At 35.8% G+C, this 23,058-nt stretch overlaps 1 protein-coding gene across 2 annotated transcripts; it reads left to right on the top strand.

Annotated features, from left to right (window-relative positions):
• The first annotated feature begins 9,687 nt into the window (after positions 1-9,687).
• On the top strand, positions 9,688-11,680 carry LOC131606163 (uncharacterized). 2 transcript variants are annotated; one of them, XM_058878439.1, is made up of 4 exons: positions 9,688-9,875; positions 9,958-10,411; positions 10,494-10,676; positions 10,881-11,680. In XM_058878439.1, exons 1-4 carry the CDS (start codon positions 9,807-9,809, stop codon positions 11,546-11,548), a joined length of 1,374 nt encoding a protein of 457 aa, XP_058734422.1. In that variant the 5' UTR covers positions 9,688-9,806; the 3' UTR covers positions 11,549-11,680. The 2 variants fall into 2 exon arrangements, with proteins under 2 accessions (XP_058734422.1, XP_058734421.1); XM_058878438.1 differs by having other exon boundaries at positions 9,689-9,875; positions 10,494-11,680.
• Positions 11,681-23,058: the final 11,378 nt, after the last annotated feature.

Here is a 23,058-nt window from a genome sequence, read left to right as displayed (position 1 = left end):
AATTCTAATGGGATGACCATGCAGGTTTTGGAGTCAATTCATTCGCTTCATTCGCTCGCTACTACGACTTTCCACTCGCACACTTCTATTTTCAATTTCAAATTTAGGGTTATTAACAAACTTAAGGGAGAATGACGAATACAAATAACAAAGTCCAGCTAAACATATGATTTCAAGGTAAGACCGAACCGACGATGTACAAGCATTGTTTCAATTCCTAAACAGTGGAGATATAAGGATGTTAATCCCTCGTCACCCCCTCGAGCCAGGATTACATGATAGAAATGAATCATAATGATATGGAATATAATTAGAAACAGTGGGATAGGAAGTGTGTAATATAGGATTAATAAAATGAAAAACAGTCCCGTTTGATCGAAATAGCCGAATTAAGCGATATAATTAGTTGTCCGGAATTTGATGAAAATTTACGTGGTAGCTAAGTTTAATTAGTACATTAACGTGGTGATGTTTTTTTGTCGAAATTGTGATATTAATCGATTGATTAAATTAATAGTTGAATTAATTTTTAATAAGCCTATTTAATTGGAATAAAGTTGAACTTAGATTAACTATTCGGTTTAGCGGTAAATTACGGTATCTTGTGAATTTGACTGTAAATGTGATTGTTGTGAATATCTTTGTGATTCTTTTGCTAATGGTATCGACTGTTGATTTGATGAATTGTCGGAATTGTTCCGTTGTTATATGAAGTTGTTGTATTATGTGTGAAGTGTTATTACCTTTAATAATCGGTAATAATTGTGATATGGGTGTGTGCCTTGTGACATATATTTTGTGAAGTAAATGATGATGATGATGATGTTGTGTGATGTTAGGTTCATTGAGTTGCATACATGTGCATATATATTGTGACGGCCTGGATTGGCAAATTAATGACTAAGGCATATGCCTTGTGCCTCTGAATTGGGCAATTGGTGACGAGGGCTGAAGCTCCGATTGGTACCACATGCATATACATGAGTTATGTCCCATACCTTTTTATGTGTTTCATAGTGTGACGTGTGTGATTACATTGTGATTGTATTTTTTTGACTTGTCATATGACGGAAGTAAGTGAATTGTGAACTAACGACTTTGTTAATAATATGAAGATATCAATACTTGTGAATGTGATTAACCGAATATGTCTAGTTTCTGATATATAATTTATCATACGCTCAATTATATGAATTGATATCTCACCCTTTCTTTGTTTCGCTATTGCCTTTATATTGGTAACGTGCAGGTGATTCGCATTGAGGAGAGGTTAGCCGAGTTGGTCTCGAGTCGTTGTCGCTCTGATACGTAGCACTCTGGGGGGAACGAACGCGTTAATTTACTTGCTTTTGAATTGTTATGTTTTGGAAAATACTTGAGTTGTCTTTTGAGATTGCCTCTTTAATTGTGTTATTTGTTCGATTAAGATGCTATGAGTCTTTAAACTAATTGTTGAGTTTCCGTTGCACTTCTATGGAAGTTGTTTTATGTTTGAGACTATTATTTGATGTGTCGATTCTTCGGTACCTTGTGAGTGTTATGTATCCGCTTTATGCGACGAGGTGATTTGTCTTTGAGAATGAATATGTGATACCTCAATTGTTTCGTTTGTGAATTTTTATACTTTGATTTTATTTAATTCTGTGGGTAGAATTAGGGTGTTACATGCACTGATTTGTTTAAACTCCTAACCCTAGGATTAGGGACCAAGGAGTTGGAGTCTTAATTGAGGAAAACCTTGTTTGTACGTTGTTCTGAGGATGGCTCGGGGGCGAGGACGATCATCGTTGGCGACACAATCAATTGTTCAAGAGTATAACCGAAGTTCGAGTAAAACGGGTAACAACTCCAAAAGTAATGAAGAGTTTGACGATGCTGAGATCAAAAAGGAAGGGGATTTTTAAACCCTAGAAGTCTTCAAGGAGGATCTGTTAGAAGGTGAAGATATCAAAGGTAAAAGATGTGGGTTGATGTTATTAGTGGTAATCGTCTACCTGCAGATGGATTGACAATCGCATACCAAGCACCCAAAATTGTGGAAGGGGAAATTGAAGTTGAAATTGAAGCATCATATAAGGAATCAGAAGTTTGTTTATAGAAGGATACCATTATCATGTATGTGCATGGGAAAAACCTTAGTCTAGGTGCTGTTAAGCAGTTCATGATGAGGTTTGGGGACTTTGTTCAACTATCAGTTGTATTCTACCATGGTGAAGGATATTTCTTGATGACATTTAGATCTTGTAAGGACAAAGAAATGGTTCAGATGAGGGGCCCATACTCGATACACAACATGCTTATGATTTTGAAAGATTGGAGCCTTAGTTTTACCTTTCAGAGGTTTATGATTAGAAATATACCCGTGTGGATCAAGCTACCTAACCTCCCATTGCATCTTTGGAGTGCTTAAATCCTTGGGAAAATAGGGAGTGCATTAGGGAAACCGCTGTTCACAGATGAGTGCACCACTTGTAAGCTGAGGATCTCATTTTCCCATATTATTATGGAGTTCGATATCACTCAGAAGCAGATCTATAAAGAAAGCATTACAATTAAAGACAATGAAGGAAATAAAATTGAACAACATGTGGAATACATATGGAAATCAAGATTTTGTGAAATCTGTAAAAAGGTAGGCCATCTATGTACTAAGGAGAAACCAAAGATTGTCAAACAATGCAAGCAAGACCAGGTGCAGGAGAAAACTCAACAACAAGAGGTTAGTACACCAAATAATCCTATTGATCAAGCACCTTCCACGTGGACACAAGTAATGAATAATAAGAAGAACACATGGAAATCTATATTGTAAGAGGTTATAACTAATGGTAGCGAGTATGAGATACCTTGTAAGAATGTCTTTGATGCTCTAAGGACTTGGAATGGCCCTCTAGAGCCAACAGGGACAGGGATATGATAGTGTCATGGAATGTAAGGAGGTTAAATAAGTTAGGGAAAGGTAGAGGGTTTGCAACCCTGACTTATTTATCCTAGTTGAAACTAGAGTGAAGCAATTGTTGGAACATTATGCATATATTCCAATATAAGGAGATGAATTGAAAAAGTTCATTATGTCCAGTCCCACATTGTATATTAGTTGCAAAAACTCCTTAGTCCCACATTGCTTAGATTAGAAATCTTAGCTAGTTTACTTCATTATATAATGAAGTCACTTGTTTCATTCCAAAACACACCAAAAACTTATTATGAGTTTTTCCTTCCTCACTCCTATGACTCCGCGTCTTTCGAATTGTCGAAGCGCCAACTTCTCCCCATTTCTTTATACTCGTTGAATTTTTCGAGTACTTTCTTGAATTCTCCTTAGAGAATAATGTTAATTTCTCCTCGTTTGAGTTGAGAAATTATCAAGTATAATTTTTTCTTGGATTCTCTTTAGAGAATTATTGAAATTTCTCTTGGTTTGAGAAATTACTACGACTGGTCGTTATACCAGATACTAAAATGGTATGTATACCATATTTGAATGGTCTTAGTACCATCTGAGGGTGTATTTCTAGACCGATTATCTACCGTGCAAGTAGTAATCGTATAGAATTGAGTTGTTTTATCCTGGAGGCGTCGTGGTTATTAAGAGCTGCTTTGCATAATTTTGGCAGTACCGCGAAATGTCTTAAAGAAAGCGTATTGATCCGCGACTCGACCCGATAATTTCTTTGGTGTGTGCATATATATATATATATATATATATATATATATATATATATATATATATATAAGTTAATATATTATTTGTAGAAATATTCTCTTAAAATGCGTGCATTCAATATTTTGAAATTTTAAATTTGACTTTATTGCACTTACTTTTTCTAATTATAGTATGCTTAACATGTGCCCTTAGGGCACATGTTAGCATGACCCTATATATATATATATATATATATATATATATATATATATATATATATATATATATATATATATATATATATATATATATATATATATATATATATATATATATATATATATATATATATATATATATATATATATATATATATATATTAAAGGCTAAATTACCTCTAGGGTCCTTTAAGTTATTTAATGGTAACGATTTGGTCATTTATCTTATTTTTGCTACAAATAGGTCCTTTAAGTTACCAAACATCTTCAACGTTGTCCTTCCTCACAGATTCCGTTCCAAAAAGAATGGCGTGTCACTAACGTTGCTGAGGTGTCCGTTAACGTTTCTGACGTGGAATTTTTTATTTAATTATTTTAAAGATTGCTGACGTAGAATTTACTTTTTTATTTAATTATTTTAAAGATTGATGACGTGGAATTTTTTATTTAAATTTAAGTAATTAAACAAATTTGAGTGTCTATTTTATTATTTAATTTTTTTGTTAATATATTTTGAAATTATTTAATATAAAATTTAAAAGAACTTTTATGAACTTAAAGCCCATATCTTTTTAAGATTGCTACAGCCCACAAATCAAGTACAATGTTGTGTTGTTTAAACCTATATAAAGACTTAAGTTTCATCTAATAAAACCGATGTGGGACTTCCAGTGCATTAGCTTAACTATACAACTCCTGTATAGAAAGTCAGATTAGTTCGAATAGAAGAACAAGTTCTTGTTGTTACAGTTGCTACAGCAACCATGTTATACCTTGTTCTTTTTCTCTTTGATCTTCTTTTCAGAGGTTTATGATTAGAACTATACCCGTGTGGATCAAGCTACCTAACCTCCCATTGCATCTTTGGAGTGCTTAAATCCTTGGGAAAATAGGGAGTGCATTAGGGAAACCGCTGTTCACAGATGAGTGTGTTAGGAGTAAATTAATGGTAAATTCATGTGTTAATATAAGTGATTTCTTCTCTAAACTAATGCAAATTGTGATGAATCCATAGGTTTTTATGAAGAATTGAACTGAATAAGTTTAGTTCATGTATAAAGCAAATCGAATCACTTGTGGGTGTTATTGTTGCAGGTTTTGAGCTGAATTGGAACTTAAGAAGAACAAGAAGAGGAAAGGAAGCTGGAAGTCTCAAAGGCAAAGCAAGAAGATGAAGTTTGACAAGGGCGCGCCGCGGGAGTTCTAGCCAGCGCCGCGCCAAAGTCTCTGTTTGTGATCGCGCCGCGCCAGTCCGATGCCGCGCCGCGGCCTCGGCGTTAAAAGCCCAAAACTTCTATTTAAGAAGCCCTAGCTTCCAAGAGAAAAACAACTTGGTAGAGATCTTTTGTGAGCGAAATTCAGAGAGCAATCCTAATCCACAACAGCAAACAACATCCGACGGAGAATTCAACATCAATTGAAGACATTCCCTTGATGAAGATGAATCCATCCATGAAACCTTGTTTGTTCTTCATGTCTATGGAGAGCTAAATTCCTCTTGTTGAGTCTAAGGTAGTAGTTAACCTATGAATATACAATACCATTGATTAATTCCTGTGAACAATTATTTGAATTCATTATCAATAAGAAACCTTGTTTTTATTCTTAAATTATCGTTGAATCTTTGATCGAAAGAAAGGATTTAACTTTTGCCCTAGGTTACTATATTGATTCAATTGCAATTTGCAGAGATGGAATTGTAATTGGGTTTTCATAATTATCGTTCTTAATTACTATTATCGTTATTGTGATTTGGAGAGATCGAATCTCATACCGGTAAAAGTTATCTAATTTGATTTGCAGACATGGAATCTTATTTGAGGATAAGTGAAGATAATGATTCAAAGGATTGTTCTATTGTGATTTAATTGATAATTGTATAGGATTAGGTTGATGAACCCTAAAGACTCAACATCTTTCTTTATTTGTTAACACAAAGTCCTTTACTCGCTTTTATTTTATTATTTGCTTTTGATATTATTATTAGTATAAAACAAACCAAACCAAATTTCTTAACTCAAAATAAACAACTATAGAACGGCAGTGATATTAACCAATCCCTGTGGATACGATATATTACAGAAAATATTTACTCACAAATACTTTCAACAGAGTGCACCACTTGTAAGCTGAGGATCTCATTTTCCCATATTATTATGGAGTTCGATATCACTCAGAAGCAGATCTATAAAGAAAGCATTACAATTAAAGACAATGAAGGAAATAAAATTGAACAACATGTGGAATACATATGGAAATCAAGATTTTGTGAAATCTGTAAAAAGGTAGGCCATCTATGTACTAAGGAGAAACCAAAGATTGTCAAACAATGCAAGCAAGACCAGGTGCAGGAGAAAACTCAACAACAAGAGGTTAGTACACCAAATAATCCTATTGATCAATCACTTTCCACGTGGACACAAGTAATGAATAATAAGAAGAACACATGGAAATCTATATTGTAAGAGGTTATAACTAATGGTAGCGAGTATGAGATACCTTGTAAGAATGTCTTTGATGCTCTAAGGACTTGGAATGGCCCTCTAGAGCCAACAGGGACAGGGATATGATAGTGTCATGGAATGTAAGGAGGTTAAATAAGTTAGGGAAAGGTAGAGGGTTTGCAACCCTGACATTTTTATCCTAGTTGAAACTAGAGTGAAGCAACTGTTGGAACATTATGCATATATTCCAATATAAGGAGATGAATTGAAAAAGTTCATTATGTCGAGTCCCACATTGTATATTAGTTGCAAAAACTCCTTAGTCCCACATTGCTTAGATTAGAAATCTTAGCTAGTTTACTTCATTATATAATGAAGTCACTTGTTTCATTCCAAAACACACCAAAAACTTATTATGAGTTTTTCCTTCCTCACTCCTATGACTCCGCGTCTTTCGAATTGTCGAAGCGCCAACTTCTCCCCATTTCTTTATACTCGTTGAATTTTTCGAGTACTTTCTTGAATTCTCCTTAGAGAATAATGTTAATTTCTCCTCGTTTGAGTTGAGAAATTATCAAGTATAATTTTTTCTTGGATTCTCTTTAGAGAATTATTGAAATTTCTCTTGGTTTGAGAAATTACTACGACTGGTCGTTATACCAGATACTAAAATGGTATGTATACCATATTTGAATGGTCTTAGTACCATCTGAGGGTGTATTTCTAGACCGATTATCTACCGTGCAAGTAGTAATCGTATAGAATTGGGTTGTTTTATCCTGGAGGCGTCGTGGTTATTAAGAGCTGCTTTGCATAATTTTGGCAGTACCGCGAAATGTCTTAAAGAAAGCGTATTGATCCGCGACTCGACCCGATAATTTCTTTGGTGTGTGCATATATATATATATATATATATATATATATATATATATATATATATATATATATATATATATATATATATATATATATATATATATATATATATATATATATATATATATATATATATATATGGGAAAAGCTAATGTGTGCCCTAAAGGCATAAGTTAATATATTATTTGTAGAAATATTCTCTTAAAATGCGTGCATTCAATATTTTGAAATTTTAAATTTGACTTTATTGCACTTACTTTTTCTAATTATAGTATGCTTAACATGTGCCCTTAGGGCACATGTTAGCATGACCCTATATATATATATATATATATATATATATATATATATATATATATATATATATATATATATATATATATATATATATATATATATATATATATATATATATTAAAGGCTAAATTACCTCTAGGGTCCTTTAAGTTATTTAATGGTAACGATTTGGTCATTTATCTTATTTTTGCTACAAATAGGTCCTTTAAGTTACCAAACATCTTCAACGTTGTCCTTCCTCACAGATTCCGTTCCAAAAAGAATGGCGTGTCACTAACGTTGCTGAGGTGTCCGTTAACGTTTCTGACGTGGAATTTTTTATTTAATTATTTTAAAGATTGCTGACGTAGAATTTACTTTTTTATTTAATTATTTTAAAGATTGATGACGTGGAATTTTTTATTTAAATTTAAGTAATTAAACAAATTTGAGTGTCTATTTTATTATTTAATTTTTTTGTTAATATATTTTGAAATTATTTAATATAAAATTTAAAAGAACTTTTATGAACTTAAAGCCCATATCTTTTTAAGATTGCTACAGCCCACAAATAAAGTACAATGTTGTGTTGTTTAAACCTATATAAAGACTTAAGTTTCATCTAATAAAACCGATGTGGGACTTCCAGTGCATTAGCTTAACTATACAACTCCTGTATAGAAAGTCAGATTTGTTCGAATAGAAGAACAAGTTCTTGTTGTTACAGTTGCTACAGCAACCATGTTATACCTTGTTCTTGTTCTCTTTGATCTTCTTTTTCTACTCGACGCAGTGATTTCGTTGTCCGATTGAACATCTTTCGTGTTATTTGTCCCAGAATCTTGATCCTCCAAGCTGTTGCAAACTCTTTCTTTCTCCGAATGACACTTCATGTGACCAAATAAAGCTTTCCAAGACTGAACATTTTCCACACTCTTTGCAGAACTTATCATACACCAAACGTTCTTCACGTGAATCTACAATTCTCTTTCTCCATGTTTTCTTTGGATTCTCTCTTAAACCATAGCTACCGTTTGTTTCCAAACCAATGCAAGGGAAGAAGAGAAACAATTATAGGTTACTTAATATTTTGCATCTTCTGAGACAGAAAGTATAAGTGCGTGTATACTTTTGAAGGAGGAATCGAAGCACGTTATGGGTGAACCTGAGCAAGAACAGTAGGATGTTACAATGAGAAAGAAATATTTAATGGGGATGTAAGTGATCCTTGATCACCATCTTTAATGCCATCAAGATCATACTTTACAGAGCTATCATCATGAACACAATAGTAAGTGTGTGTGTTTGGGAAGTTATATTTTAGAGTAACAAAGCTGAACAAAACACCTTTGAACAAAATCTGATCTTAAGGTTTCATCATATTAATCAGTTTTTTTCCAGAATATGTTACAATGAGAAAGAAATATTAAAAACAAACGTGAAAAAAACATAACAGGTTTAGCTTAAAGTATTCTTTGTAATGGACAGAGAAATAGACCCCATGATCCAAATGATTGAGAAAGTAAAACTTGTGCAATTTTCACAGTATTGATATATGAAATCGATATGTGAAAGAAGAAAGAAACCTCAAGTTCAAATTAAAATAAACAAGTCAAACCTTGAATCATTGGCATGAGTAAGAAAGGAAAAGACGAAAAAGTGTGATATGAGTTTGAAGAAAGGATTGAAGCTTTGCATAAGGCTGAAGAGCAGAGGCTAGCAAGGGAAGAAGAGATAAACAGTACTGATAGTCCCACATTGTTTTATGTATAGAAAAGTTTAGTGTATATATTGATTAAACAAACTAAAAGATTAAAAAGGTTCTGGACTAAATTGAAGTAGTTTTAGAACAAAAAATTTCATTTTAACTGATTGAAATAAATCTTTAAAATAATTAAATAATTAAATAAAAAAAATTCCATGTCAGCAATCTTTAAAATAATTAAATAAAAAATTCCACGTGAGCAATTTTTAAAATAATTAAATTAAAAAATTCCACGTCAGCAACGTTAGTGACACATCATTCTTTTTTGAACGGAATCTGTGAGGAAGGACAACGTTAAAGACGTTTGGTAACTTAAAGGATCTATTTGTAGCAAAAAGAAGATAAAGGACCAAATCGTTACAATTAAATAACTTAAAGGACCCTAGAGGTAATTTAGCCTATATTAAAATGTGTTGAGGTGGCATGTGGATTCGTCTTCTAATTCCCTTTCTGGCGGAAATAAACACACAACAGCCCAGCCCAATCCAATCCAATCCATACGATGCGACTTCTTTTCTAACCTAGGTATAAATAAGTTTCTTCCTCTTTTGCATCTTTTCTACAAGGGAAAAGCGATTTTCATGTCTCATTCGGAAGGGGTGCTGCTGCAGCAGCTATTCGATTATGCAAATCAGACTCCAAAATCAATGGTATGTATGTGATGAATCATTTATAGTTATCTATTTTTGTTTTGAATTCAATTTGAATTGAATAATTTTGTTAATAATGAAGGCCTCAGGTGGTATCAATGATGCATTAGGGTTTCTTAATGCAGTAAGAGCTTCACTTCAGCCTATCGAGAGGGAAAAGTATCAACAATTTATAAAAATCCTAAGAGATTTCAGTGCTGAAAGAATTAATATAAGTGATACCATAGCAGATTTGAAGACCTTGTTTATAGGATATACACGTTTAATTTTGGAATTCAACTCTTTTCTGCCGAAGAAACATCATATCACAGTCTCATCGGAGGATGTACGGGCATTAGGTTTTCTTCAGGAAGTAGAACTTGCGTTTCAATATGATGGAGACAATAATTTTCGTCATTTTCTATATCTTTTGGAAGATTACCAGAATCAAACTATTGATCTAAGCTGTTTCACTTCTCAAGGGAAGGTGCTGCTTAAAAATTATCCCCATTTAATTTTGAAATTCAACACCTTCAGGCCATCTCAATATCGGACGGGTTAGTACTAAGTTATTCTCTTCTTTTCTGTCATATTCTTGTTGTATAAACCTAACACATTTGTCATTGTTTTGATACAAAGGAAAAAAAAAATTAAAAGATAATGGCCAGGCTGCTCAACTTCCTTGGGATGTGCTTGCTACAATTTGTAAAACACTAGATTTTGACGAGCTCTTTTGGTTTTCGGGTGTTTGCAAGAATTGGAGGACTTTTCACAAATCAAATTTTGTGTCATCCCGAGAACCATTGCTTGTTCATATGACTGGTAATTGTCCTCACTCATATTCCTTTATTAGCATACCCAATCAAAAAGTTTATGATTTGAACATGATGAGTAGCTTCCAGCCCCCAAACTGTGTCTATGTTAGAGTTTCCAGCGGATATTTCATCTTGGCCCATAAAAATAATTCATTTCTGCTATTCAATCCATTTACAATGAAAGAAATGGTAATCAATGCCACCTTTACAGTTGAATATATGTTATCTAATCGGCACGAAGCCTTGCTTGCTTTTGAGAAATGCTCCGAGGAATATGTCTTGGTGGTTTTATGCAAAAAGTCTAGCCGTTTGCATGTCTATAAATCTCGACACAATGGTTGGTGTACTTATTCAACATTAAAACGAAAAGAGGTGGTGGTCGACTTTGTGGTTTTGAATAATATGATATATGTTGTCACTAACAAAGCCAGGATAGGGGTACTAAACTTGAATTCCCGAAATATTCAATTTTTAAATCTCAAGAATACTCCCAATAATGATTCCTCAACTTCCATTAATTTGGTTAATTGTGATGAGCAACTTTTAGTGTTTCATTCAATATCCAGCAATTATAGAAGGGAAGTTTACAAGATAGATTTGTCAACCATGAATTATGTTAAGATGAAAACTTTGGGTGATATTGCATTATTTTATGTTTCTTGGGGAAACTGTCGGGCATTGAGCAACCCCAACAGTTCTGGTTATGAGAGCAACCATGTGTATGAAGTTAGTAGTATGTCTCAATGTATTAAGTATGATTGGAATGATGGTCGTCCATCAAAAATATACCCATATCTTCGTTCTCTTAAAGACTACAATCTCTTTGATTGGTGTTTTAGACATGTAAAGTATGAAGTTGATTATTCTTTAGTTGAATAATTGCATGGTGTTAGGAGTATTTATGTTTTGGCTTGGCTTCACTTGAAAAAACTTGTAATTTCTGAATGATAAGCAACTGTTTGTATTCAGATTATTATAATAATAATATTTTGGTTCTGTTTGAGACTTCAATTTCTTCGATTGGTGTCTTGGATAGGAAGGTTTCTGCTAAAGAATTTTATTTCTTGGATTTGTGTTTTAGACATTTAAAATATCAAATTGATTATTCTTTAGTTATATAATTGTTCCCATGCATCATCTGGAGACTGGATGTAAAATTCACGAAACAGATGGAACTTCTATTTGTACTGCTCATTGAAATATAAATGTGAAAATCAATCTTTCAATGATTATGTTGCAATATGTGTGGCAGAACAATTATAATAACGTGTGATATGATACAAGTTATAGAACAATGTCAACCAAATATAAAGTACATGTCCAACCGTCAATATCGACAAGTTTTTTTTTTTGACCAAATCAATATCGACAAGTTAATATCTACAAACAGCTAAATATTTTTTGCTACTAGTATAACAAAGATGCTATTTTGATTACAAAACTAATTGTTTCAAATTAACACATTAGTTTTTTTATTCAAAACAATATCTAAAATATTCAAAATTTTAATTAGAGTATAGATTATATTCTATGTATATATCTATGGTAGTAATTACACTATGAAGCTACTAATTGATAATAATTATGAGGAAACAAGCTCATTTTTACGAGTATCACCGGAGTATTATACAGAAGAAATCAATGTAGCTTTCATTAAAAATAAAATTAGGCCATTAAAGAAGGATTTAAGAATTATAAGCATGTTTTTAACATAGTTGTTCTCCTTGGTGAAATGAATGGAAGCATGGTGTAAAGCTCGCGAGAAAATGATGAGGATAATATGTTATGAACATGCTTTAGCTACTAAGAGGAATAAGGAAAAACTATATTAAAAAGTGCTAACAACTCTAAAACTAAATTCTTCATTCATTTCATTGATGATCTATTACATTCAAAAGACACCTATTTATAACATTGCAATTCATTAACTAATCACTATCTAGATCCTTCTAAATCACTAACTAATGGGCTTATGGAACTTGTGTCTAAGTCATTCATTACATAATATCCCGCCATATGAGATTATGAATCTTATGTGGTGGTGGGGACTAGGTTTCAGTGACTTTGTGTTATCATAACTTTGATAACTTTAGTTCAAAATTTATTTTTTTCACACCAATTTAATATTCACTATTATTCATTCATCTATTATACCAAGCAAAGTTACCAAAGTTACTGCACATTAAAGTCACTCAAGTCACTCCTGTGGTGGTGGTGTGTTTTTTTTAATTTGTTTTTGAGCTTCAGAATAATTTTACTAAGAACAATTTGATTAAGGTCAATGTCCTTCTTGAAATCTCATACTTCAGAATAATTTTATTAAGAACAGTTTGATTAAGCTTCAAACTTGTTGGAATTAGACTCTCAAACCTTTGAGCAATTATTTATCGTTAAGGATGACAATGAAGAAAACAAGAACAAAATTACGATTAGGGTTTGCGGAAAATAAATGAGGAAGAAAGTATTTTCTGCAGAGTTTCTCTCTGCCCATAAACTGTGGAAAATCTTTATTCACTTGCAACTGCAAATTCTGTGAATACAAGTTACCTTAAAATAGGGGTTACTCCCTCTATTTATAGTTTTAGGTTTGCTTTCTCCCTAAGTCAAAGCCCAAAACAGAAAAGCCCAAAATACCTATTTTAGACCTAAATCAAATATGTGTGTAACAAATTGTTTCCACATTTTGATAGATTCCTTCGGCACACCTTGTGTTCGAGCAACAACCTACTTCAACACAAGGAATTACAATTTAACACACCACCTAATTCATTGTATCTAAGCTATCTATATTCATCATAGGTCTTAGTCTTTTAAATATTTCGACTTGCACTCCCTTCGTCATGATATCTGCAATCTGATTCTCAGTCCTGTAGTGTTCCAAATTCATCTTCCCTTTAGCAATTTTCCTGCGTTTTGCTTACGAAAATCTCACTCCAAAACTCATTCTCTTCAACTCGATCACATTCCAAACAGCTCCTTATCATATCTCTTCACTTCCAAACATTCTTATAATTTGAGCAACACAGCCCATCGCCGAAGTGCGATTTCTGAAACATTACGACAACAATCCCCTTGGCAAACTTGCAGCTGAACCTCTTCCGAGACGCAAGGCTACTCAACTGACAACTTCGCAGCCCGTCAACAAAGCTGATACATTGCAACTTCCTAATTTCCCTCTCCTACGAATAATCATCAATTACCTCTAATCATTTTCCTTCCAGATGTTCCAACTTAACTACCAATCAAGTCCTAATTTCAAGTCACCTTCGATTCGGAAAACAACAACTCCATCAACGCTTGCACTGTTGCCAACAACAACCTACTGAATCAATCGTCTTACAACTGAAACATAACCGAGAAGCGAAGCTTCTCCCCCACTTGTTTCAAACCAACTTCCGCAACAAACAACCAAGTACCGAGAGTGATTCACTCACATGTCACGTACCAAGGGATAATATGCCGACAGTATTCCACTGTCGTGCAACTCAACTGACTCGACAATTGGCCGGACGGACCGACCTGCTCTGATACCACTATTGTAACACCCTTCTAAACCCCGCGGCAAATTAAAATAAATTAATCAGAGTAAAACATAAAAACAAGGGTGCCACAATTCACTTTACGCCAATTTATCATAAATCCATTGTCATGCTTTCACTAAGGAACAATTCATCATAACTCATAAACATCTCATGTTAACACAGCGGAAAATCCATCATACGGATAAGCATAACATCATCTATGCAATATCCCACAAAATTAATACAATAACAACATAACAGAGCATCATCTTAGACTCTAACTAGCGTCCCCCCAGTGTTACAATATCAGAGCATGACACCGACGCTATACCAAACAAACTGGCCTATGAGCTATCCTCACCAAGCCAAAAGCCGTTACTCGCCAATCTGAAAATGTAGACAGTAAGGGTGAGTCTCATTCAAATTAACAAATGTTATAGAGTCATAAACAATAACACATCATAGTCACACTATTCACCCAATTGTATCATATACAGATATTCAGACAAGTTTAATCATCACAACAACCAACACATCTTCAATATTCATAACACTGGAAAACATCCAATCATGTTATAAAATCATGCATATGAATGAACTGACACTATGCATGTGGTACCAACATCATCAAATGGGAATAACCCATGACCGATCCAACCTCATCAAGATACGGCCCTGCCAGCACAGATTCCACACAATGGGAATCATGCCCTTTACTGATCCAACACATCATCATGGATACAACATCATCAACATATGATTATGAATTAATGCAAACATATATGAAACATACGTATACCATCGTCAAGTCTATGAGTAACATCATCCAATACTCAAACCATCATCATCATCATCATTATCAAAGCATGTTTATATACATTAGCATCATTCGAATACAATTATATCATCATTAAGAACATACACGCATCTGCATCAATCATCATCAACATCCATAAAGAACATACATGTATTCACATCTTCCAAAACAATTCAATCGTCATTAAACAATTCTCAACAATCATCACATAATCATGTTTTCGAACACATCTTATATTGTCACATTTCATCATATATGTCAACAATACATCATCCATCAAACTAACAAAATATTCACATCATACTCATATCCTCGCATAGGATGTCTCATAAGCTTTGTCATACAATTCAAACAAATCATCATGCGACTCATATTTTAAACATAGCATACATCGTCATATCTTATCATATATATCCACAACACATCATACATCAAAACAAGCAAATGATGATAAAATAAATTCAAGATGCTGCTCATTTCATCATTATAACATAAAGAATATTTCATAACCTTCATCTTGCTCGAAACGGCACTTAAAACAGGCCAACGGTTCGAAAGTTATGCATCTTTACACTTTCCAAAATCTCTAGCAGCACGCGGCGCCACACAATGTTCTCGACGCGCTTCCAGGAAACGACGCCTTCGCAGCGCCAACAAGGGACGCAGCGTGAACTGAGTGAAATAATCTTCCTTAAGCTTTCTGCCAAGTAGTTCGCGGCGCCAACAATTGGACGCGACGCGAACTGAACAGATCAGAGGTCCCAATCGCAAATGACAGCATATGAACCTGAATGCCAAATTCCTCGACCTCGACCAAATCGATTCAAGTTGATCAAACACCACAAAACAGCCACACAACATATATCATACACACATATAACATATATTATGCATCATCAAACATCATACAATACCAAACTCATGGAATTCATCAAAATAGATATTTATCAACAAACATCCCAAAACACAAACCCTATCATTCGACTCAATTGACACGAAACAATATATCTATATCAGTCCTATTATCCATAACCCAATAATAGATGTTAATCGGAAGAGTCCCCCCTTACGTTATCCAAAAGTCTGGACTTTTCCCCTTCTTCTCCATCAAACCCGTAAGCCCCTTTTCCTCAAATTCAGCAAGAATCTCCCATCTTCAAACTCGCTTATCTCCCTCATCAAAAACCTCCCTGACACGAATTAATATATCAAATCAAAGGAAATTTCGTGTAGAATCCGAATCTTCAAGAATTACCTGATTTGGAGTTACGAGCAGAGAGTTATGACATGATTTGTGGGAGCTGCTCCATGAATACGAAAATTGGTCTTTGCCCATGAGCTCTCTCCTTCTTTCTCTTAGGTTTTCCTCTTCTATTTTCCAATTTTCTTCTTTTTCTTATTTTATAAAAATAAAGCAAAATAACTTTAATAATAGGGCCTATCAATCACACCCCCTCCATTACTAACCACAACTTGGCCCAATAGCTTATTTTACACAATTTCCAACTTAAGTCCAATTAAAATACCAATAATCCAAGAAATTAATTTAAACTCCCATTAAATTAATAAATGTAAAATATGGGGTGTTACAGTTTTAACATATTCAAAAAAAAACTATTAAATAAATAATTAGACAGGTAGTGTTTAATGATATAAATAGAGAAGAAACATTACAAATACGGGAAATACAGGAAAAACATTAAAAATACGAGAAATACGGGACAAACATTAGAAATACGGAAAAAAACGAGAATATTTTTAAAGCATTAGAATTATTCTATTCATGACCCCTCTGACCGCCAGTTCCGCAATCTAGAACTCTTCGGGTCCGTTGGGAAGGTTCTCGACGACCACCCCTTGTCCCCCTAGTCCTTGGTTGTTCTTGTTGTGTTTGGGTAGGTGGGCCTCAGATTAGCCCCTTCATGCGCTCGTTGGACATGTAGTCTTGTATCCTACTGTCAAATAGTCGGGTCCTCATGCCCTCAAAGATTGGTCGTGGCGGTTGGGTTGCGTCGTATGGTCGGTAAAACCCAGCGCTTGAGTTGCCTTGGAAAAAAGGCATTGTTTGTTGGGGTGTGGTGTAGCCATATTGTTGGTGTTGTGATTGTTGGGGTGTGGTGTAGCTATATTGTTGGTGTTGTGATTGTTGGGAGGTATGATAAAGTGACGATTGAGTGATTATTTGCTCGTTTGGGTCGTAATCATCATCTGGACCCATGTCGGGGCTGGGTTGCCTGTTGGAGGGGCCGGCGTCGTGGTGTTGTTGAGTGAATCCCCATGATTGTTGTTGGATGGGTTGCCTAGTGGAGGGGCCAGCGTCGTGGTGTTGTTGGGTGAAGCCCCATGATTGTTGTTGGATGGGTTGCCTAGTGGAGGGGTCGGCGTCGTGGAGTTGTTGAGTGAAGCCCCATGATTGTTGTTGGATGGGTTGATTTTGGTAGGGCGTTGGCGTTGTTTGATATTCTTCATGGTAAGGGTGTTCGGAGGTTCGACGTTGTTGGCGTTGTTGACTCTGTTGGCGTTGTTGGGGTGGTTGTTGGTTGTATTACTGTTGGCGGGGGTCGTGTAGGTAGTAAGGGTCGGACACATACATATCGGGGGTTGTGACTGTTCTATACTAATTCACGTAGTCTGCGGTTGAATACATCGGGAGTTGGGCAACAGGGAATTGTAGTAGACGACGGCGACGCTGCTTCCACATCTCACAAAGTTCAGGTGTGAATGAATGATAATCTGTGTGATCCCATTGGTGATTGACTCTTCTCAGATGCCAATTTCCCAAATAAGTGGGGGGATCCAGGAATGGTTGATGCATGCCAAACTGGAGTCTCACACGGTCAACTTGGTGCATCTCCACGATGTTGAACCTTATTATAGGTGTCACCGCAGTCCAAACTTGTTGGTCACTCTCGTTGGGCTCATGGTCTAGCATCAAGTATGGTCTCTAATTAAACTGCATAGGAGAAAAGAATATAATATATTATTAAAAAAGAAGATGGATTGTAATACATCTATGCGCATCATATAAAAGTTTAGTGGTAATACATCTTCAGCTCGAAGGTGATCCAATAGTTGCCGATACAAAATAATATTCCCCCTCGGATTCTTGTTGTAATTCAACCAAGGACCACAAAACCTAAAACAAAAAAAAGAGCAAACATGTTATTTCAGATTTTTATGTAAAAGAGAGTTAGCATTCAGGGGATAGCGTTGAAAAAGACGTACCTTGTTGCATAAGGGAACGTGTAGTTGTCCCTGCCTGCAGGGGATAGCGTCGGCATTCGCCACCAACCCCATACTTGTAGGAGGAACGCACATCCATAGAACGTGCACTTGTCGGCGTATACGTTCTTACAAAGCGATTGGTATAACATCGCCAAAACGGCAGACCCCTAACTATACTTCCTAATCTTTCTAATGCTATCAAATTTACTTAAATAAAAAAAGTTGACAGTGTTACCTGTGGACTCTGGGAATAAGAGGTTACCAAACATTAGCATGATATAGACCTTAGTCTTGAGGAAAATTTCATCCTCGGTAGAGTTTTCGTTCAATCTGAGTTCATCATAATAAGTTTTAAGGGAAGCCAGACTGATACCCTGGCCTCTTGAACCTTGATTAGGCACAATTAGATCTCTTCCATTAACAGCCTTCCCATCAATGGATAGGCCAAGCAACATATGAACATCCTCTAGAGTTATTGTACACTCGCCTATTGGAAGATGAAACGTGTGGGTTTTAGGCCTCCATTGCTCTTGTAACGCAAGGATGAACTTTCGGTCGATGGTGTTGTTGTGCATTTTGATGACATGTCCAAAGCCACATGCTTGTAGATTTGGAATAATCCTCTCGTCAGATTCAACATAGGCGTGAGAACATGGACGAAATCGTTGAACATCCTAAAAACCACGAATAAATAGATTAACTATGATAATCTTATAAGTATAGATGTTTAGAAATAAATAAGTATGAACTTACATATGTCGCCAAGTTCGCTCTAGTTCCTCTGTGGTTTTCACCCATGGTTAGAAGTTGAGCCATTTTTAAGAACTCTGAAACTTTTCTGCGGATTTGAAAAATATAAGTGTTTGTGAAGATAACAGATGAAATGTTGATGAAAAGAGAGTATTCTTTGAGAGTATTTATAGAGGGGATGGTTGTTGCTGATGTTTTGTGCATGACAACCAAGTGGCCAGCATGCATGTGATACAAATCTCAAAGTAATAAAGGAGGGTTCACATGCATACAGTGTTCTATGTAGAATAGACTAGGCGTGCATGCATACAGTGTTCTGTACAGAATAGACTAGGCCTGCATGCATCCCGTGTTCTGTGCTGAATAGACTAGGCGTGCATGCATACAGTGTATTCCAAATTTCAAATTTCAGTTTAGAAACACTGAGGTTACACGATTTTCTTTAAGCAGAAAAGCAAATTTCAGTTACTTCAAACAGAGATTAGAGACGAAGCTTGCACTAGGTGATGTATTCCAAATTTTTTACCAATATCGATTTCTTCGTGTGGACAACCCGATCAAGTTAACCAAGTTGAGGTCAAAGATGATGGAGACCTGCAGAATATGTTCGCCAATCATGAGTATTCTGGTTACGACTACATAGAACTGAACGTTACTCTACCAGAAGTTCAACCCATACAATTGGTGGAGTCACAAGTCATTGATGCAGTAGTCGACGAGCAAGCAGAGGTCGACGTCGTAGATGAAGAAGAAGAGGCACCAGAAATAGAAGTTGATCACTTGGTCAACGAGGAAAGTGAAGACGAACCGGACGTTATTGTGCCACCAGATCAAGTGCATATGCCTCCAGCTCACACGAGGAACTTGAACTTGGATGGGGATGAACCATCGACTGATATTTTCTACGATCCATACACTCAAACAGATGCACGGTTAAAAGAAGGAGACAGATTTCGTTCAAAGGGGGCATGTATCATGGCCATAAAAAGGTTTCATATGGCAAATAATGTTGATTTTAAAGTTGATCGCGCCAACGTTGAGAGGTACAAAATTAAGTGTAGAAACCCTGATTGTGGATTCAGGTTGCATGCATCATACAGGAAGAGAAGTGATTCATGGGTGATAGGATATATTTCCCAAGAACACACGTGTGTGAACATAAATGTTTCACAAGATCACCGTAAGCTAAGTTATGATATTATATGTCAAGAAATCTTGCCTCTAGTAGACAAAGATCCGTCGTTAAAGGTGAAAACGATAATCTCTCATATCGTTACAACTTACAATTACACTCCGTCTTATAGAAAGGCGTGGCTGGCGAAGACCAAAGCGATCGAACTTGTGTATGGAAATTGGGAGGATTCGTACAAAAAACTCCCATGTTTCTTATCTGTGCTTCAAATTTATGCTCCTGGAACTGTTACTATTTTAGAGACCCTTCCGGCGCAATCTCCAGACGGAACGTGCCTTCAAGGAAATGTGATATTCCATAGGCTTTTCTGGGCTTTCCGCCCATGTGTTCAAGGATTTGCGTATTGCAAACCAATTCTTCAAATAGATGGCACTTGGTTGTACAGAAAATATAAGGGGACCTTGTTGATGTCTGTGGCACAAGACGGGAATAGTAACATTTTTCCTGTTGCGTTCGCTCTTGTGGAAGGAGAAACTGCTGGAGGTTGGGGTTTCTTTCTCAGAAATCTTCGGACACACGTTGCCCCCCCAACCTGGGCTCTGTTAGATTTCAGACAGACATGCTTCCATCGAGAGTGCGTATAACAATCTAGCAAACGGGTGGCAAAACCCACCTTCAACGCATGTTTACTGTATTCGACATATCGCACAAAATTTCATGCGAGAGATAAAGGACAAGGCTCTTCGGAAGACTCTTGTCAATGCCGGATATGCATTGACTTAACCAACGTTCCAATATTATCGACATGAAATTGTATCGGCAAATCCAGATGCAGGCAGATGGATAGATAATCTAGCTAGAGAGAAATGGACCAGATCATACGACAGCGAGCAGCGATGGGGGCACATGACTACAAATCTTGTGGAGTCTATGAATGAAGTGTTTAAGGGCATCAGACACCTTCCAATTACTGCCTTGGTGCAAGCAACATACTATAGGATGACTTCTCTTTTCGCACGAAGAGGTGAGCGTTTGAGTGCAGTTTTAGAATCCAGACAAGTATTCAGCGAAACCTGTGTCAAATTCATGAAAGAACAATCTGCCAAAGCCAACAACCACATTGTGATATCTTTCGACCGATTCAACCGGACTTTCAGTGTTAAAGAAACAATTGACCATAACGAGGGCCTTCCGAGACAACAATACAGGGTTCTTACAGTCGAAGGGTGGTGCGATTGCGGAAAGTTTCAAGCCTTTCGCATGACATGCTCTCATGTAATAGCACCATGTTCGTATGCGCACCAAGATCCGTTAGCACTTTTATCTCCCATTTACAAGGCGAATACCTTGCTCGGAGTGTACAACAATGCATTTCAAGTGATGGCAAAGGAGGATTTTTGGGTTGCGTATGAAGGGGATGTGGTTTGGCATAATGACAACATGCAGATAAAGAAAAGAGGTCAACCAAACAGTACCCGGATCAGAACCAAAATGGATCATGAGAAAATGGTACGAAAGTGTGGCATATGTCGTGAAGTCGGGCACAATAAAAATACCTGTCCTAATCGTGGAGCAACCTCCACCAACAATTAGTTGTATGTCATTTGTATTTTGTATTTGTATTTGTATTTGTACTGCTTATGTATTTGTATTATCTTTTATTAAATAAACTAGTTATGTATTTGTCTTGTAGTGAAACTGTCTTCATGACCCATACTGTCAGTCTGTATTTTGGACAGTCAAATACGCATGCTTTCGTCTAGTCCCATCAAGTCAAGCATTGATCAGTGTGCCTACATTTATCATACAAGTTAGGCGTGCTTGTAAACAGTACGCAACAATACTCCTTTTCTACCCACTGCTATTATAAATTAGGGGTTCCTAGGGTTGAGTTTACACACAGAAACACAAACACCAAACACCAAACACAACAATGTCTCGCATTAGGCCAGATGGATGTCACTGGACAACACAGCCGCCGCCCCGGAGATCAACATGGCATATCGAACCTGAACCGGAGTATCGCAGAAGGAACGGACATGTCATATTCTCTGCTGTCAAACCTACCATGCCGGTGATGTTTTGGAATATCTCTTCCATCGAGCAACTCAAGAGGACTCTCATGTCCTTTTTAGAGGGGGAGTACGAATCCGGCAAACAGATCAGAAGCATCAAGAGGCTTAAAACAAGGGCCGATCCCGTGACCGGAGCAACAATAAGTTTCTGGGATAACGTGGAATACGACATTGATTGCTTTCAAATGATGAATGGACCAAATGACATTGTTTTAACTGTAGTAATTTCTTAGATGTTCCTGTTTTTTTTTTCTGTTGGTGATTTTCAATGTACCGTTTAATTAATTAATGAATTAATGTTTTCCATTATTTTCTTATTTAATATTTTTTAAAATATGTTAAAACAAGAAAGAAAAAAAAACAAAAAAAAGCATTGGGGACACGTAGGCGCCACCCCAGGTGGCTTAATAGTTCAAAATGAACTATGGCGCCACCCCAGGTGGCGCATATGTATAAGTTTTTGTGTGTTGGCTCCATGGGAGGTGGCTCCTACGTGTAGGGCACCTCCCAAACCTGGTCATACAGGTAATTTTTTCTAAAACCTGATTTTTTTTGGTAATTTTTTTTTTAAAACTGATTATTTGGATTTTTTTTCTCAAGGATATGATGAAGTTAATGTTTCTTTATTGAGTAAAAACTATTTGGTCAAATAAAACCTACATAGTAAGGTGTGATCATTTGATAGCCAAAATGTAAACAAAATTGTTTTTGACATATTATAGCCCTTAACCATCGAAAAGAAAAGCAATGTTCTCATTCCTATGTCTTTAAGTATAGGAGAACATTAATATTTTTGGGTATCATAATCTGCATGTTGGAGAGAAGGCTTTATGAAAGAAAAAAATTAAGTATGTTGACATAGATGATCA

The sequence above is a fragment of the Vicia villosa genome, linkage group LG5 (genome assembly GCF_029867415.1).
Source record: "Vicia villosa cultivar HV-30 ecotype Madison, WI linkage group LG5, Vvil1.0, whole genome shotgun sequence".
NCBI lineage: Eukaryota > Viridiplantae > Streptophyta > Magnoliopsida > Fabales > Fabaceae > Vicia > Vicia villosa.
Note: the sequence above shows the minus strand (reverse complement) of the source record. Positions and strands in the feature narration are given on the sequence as shown.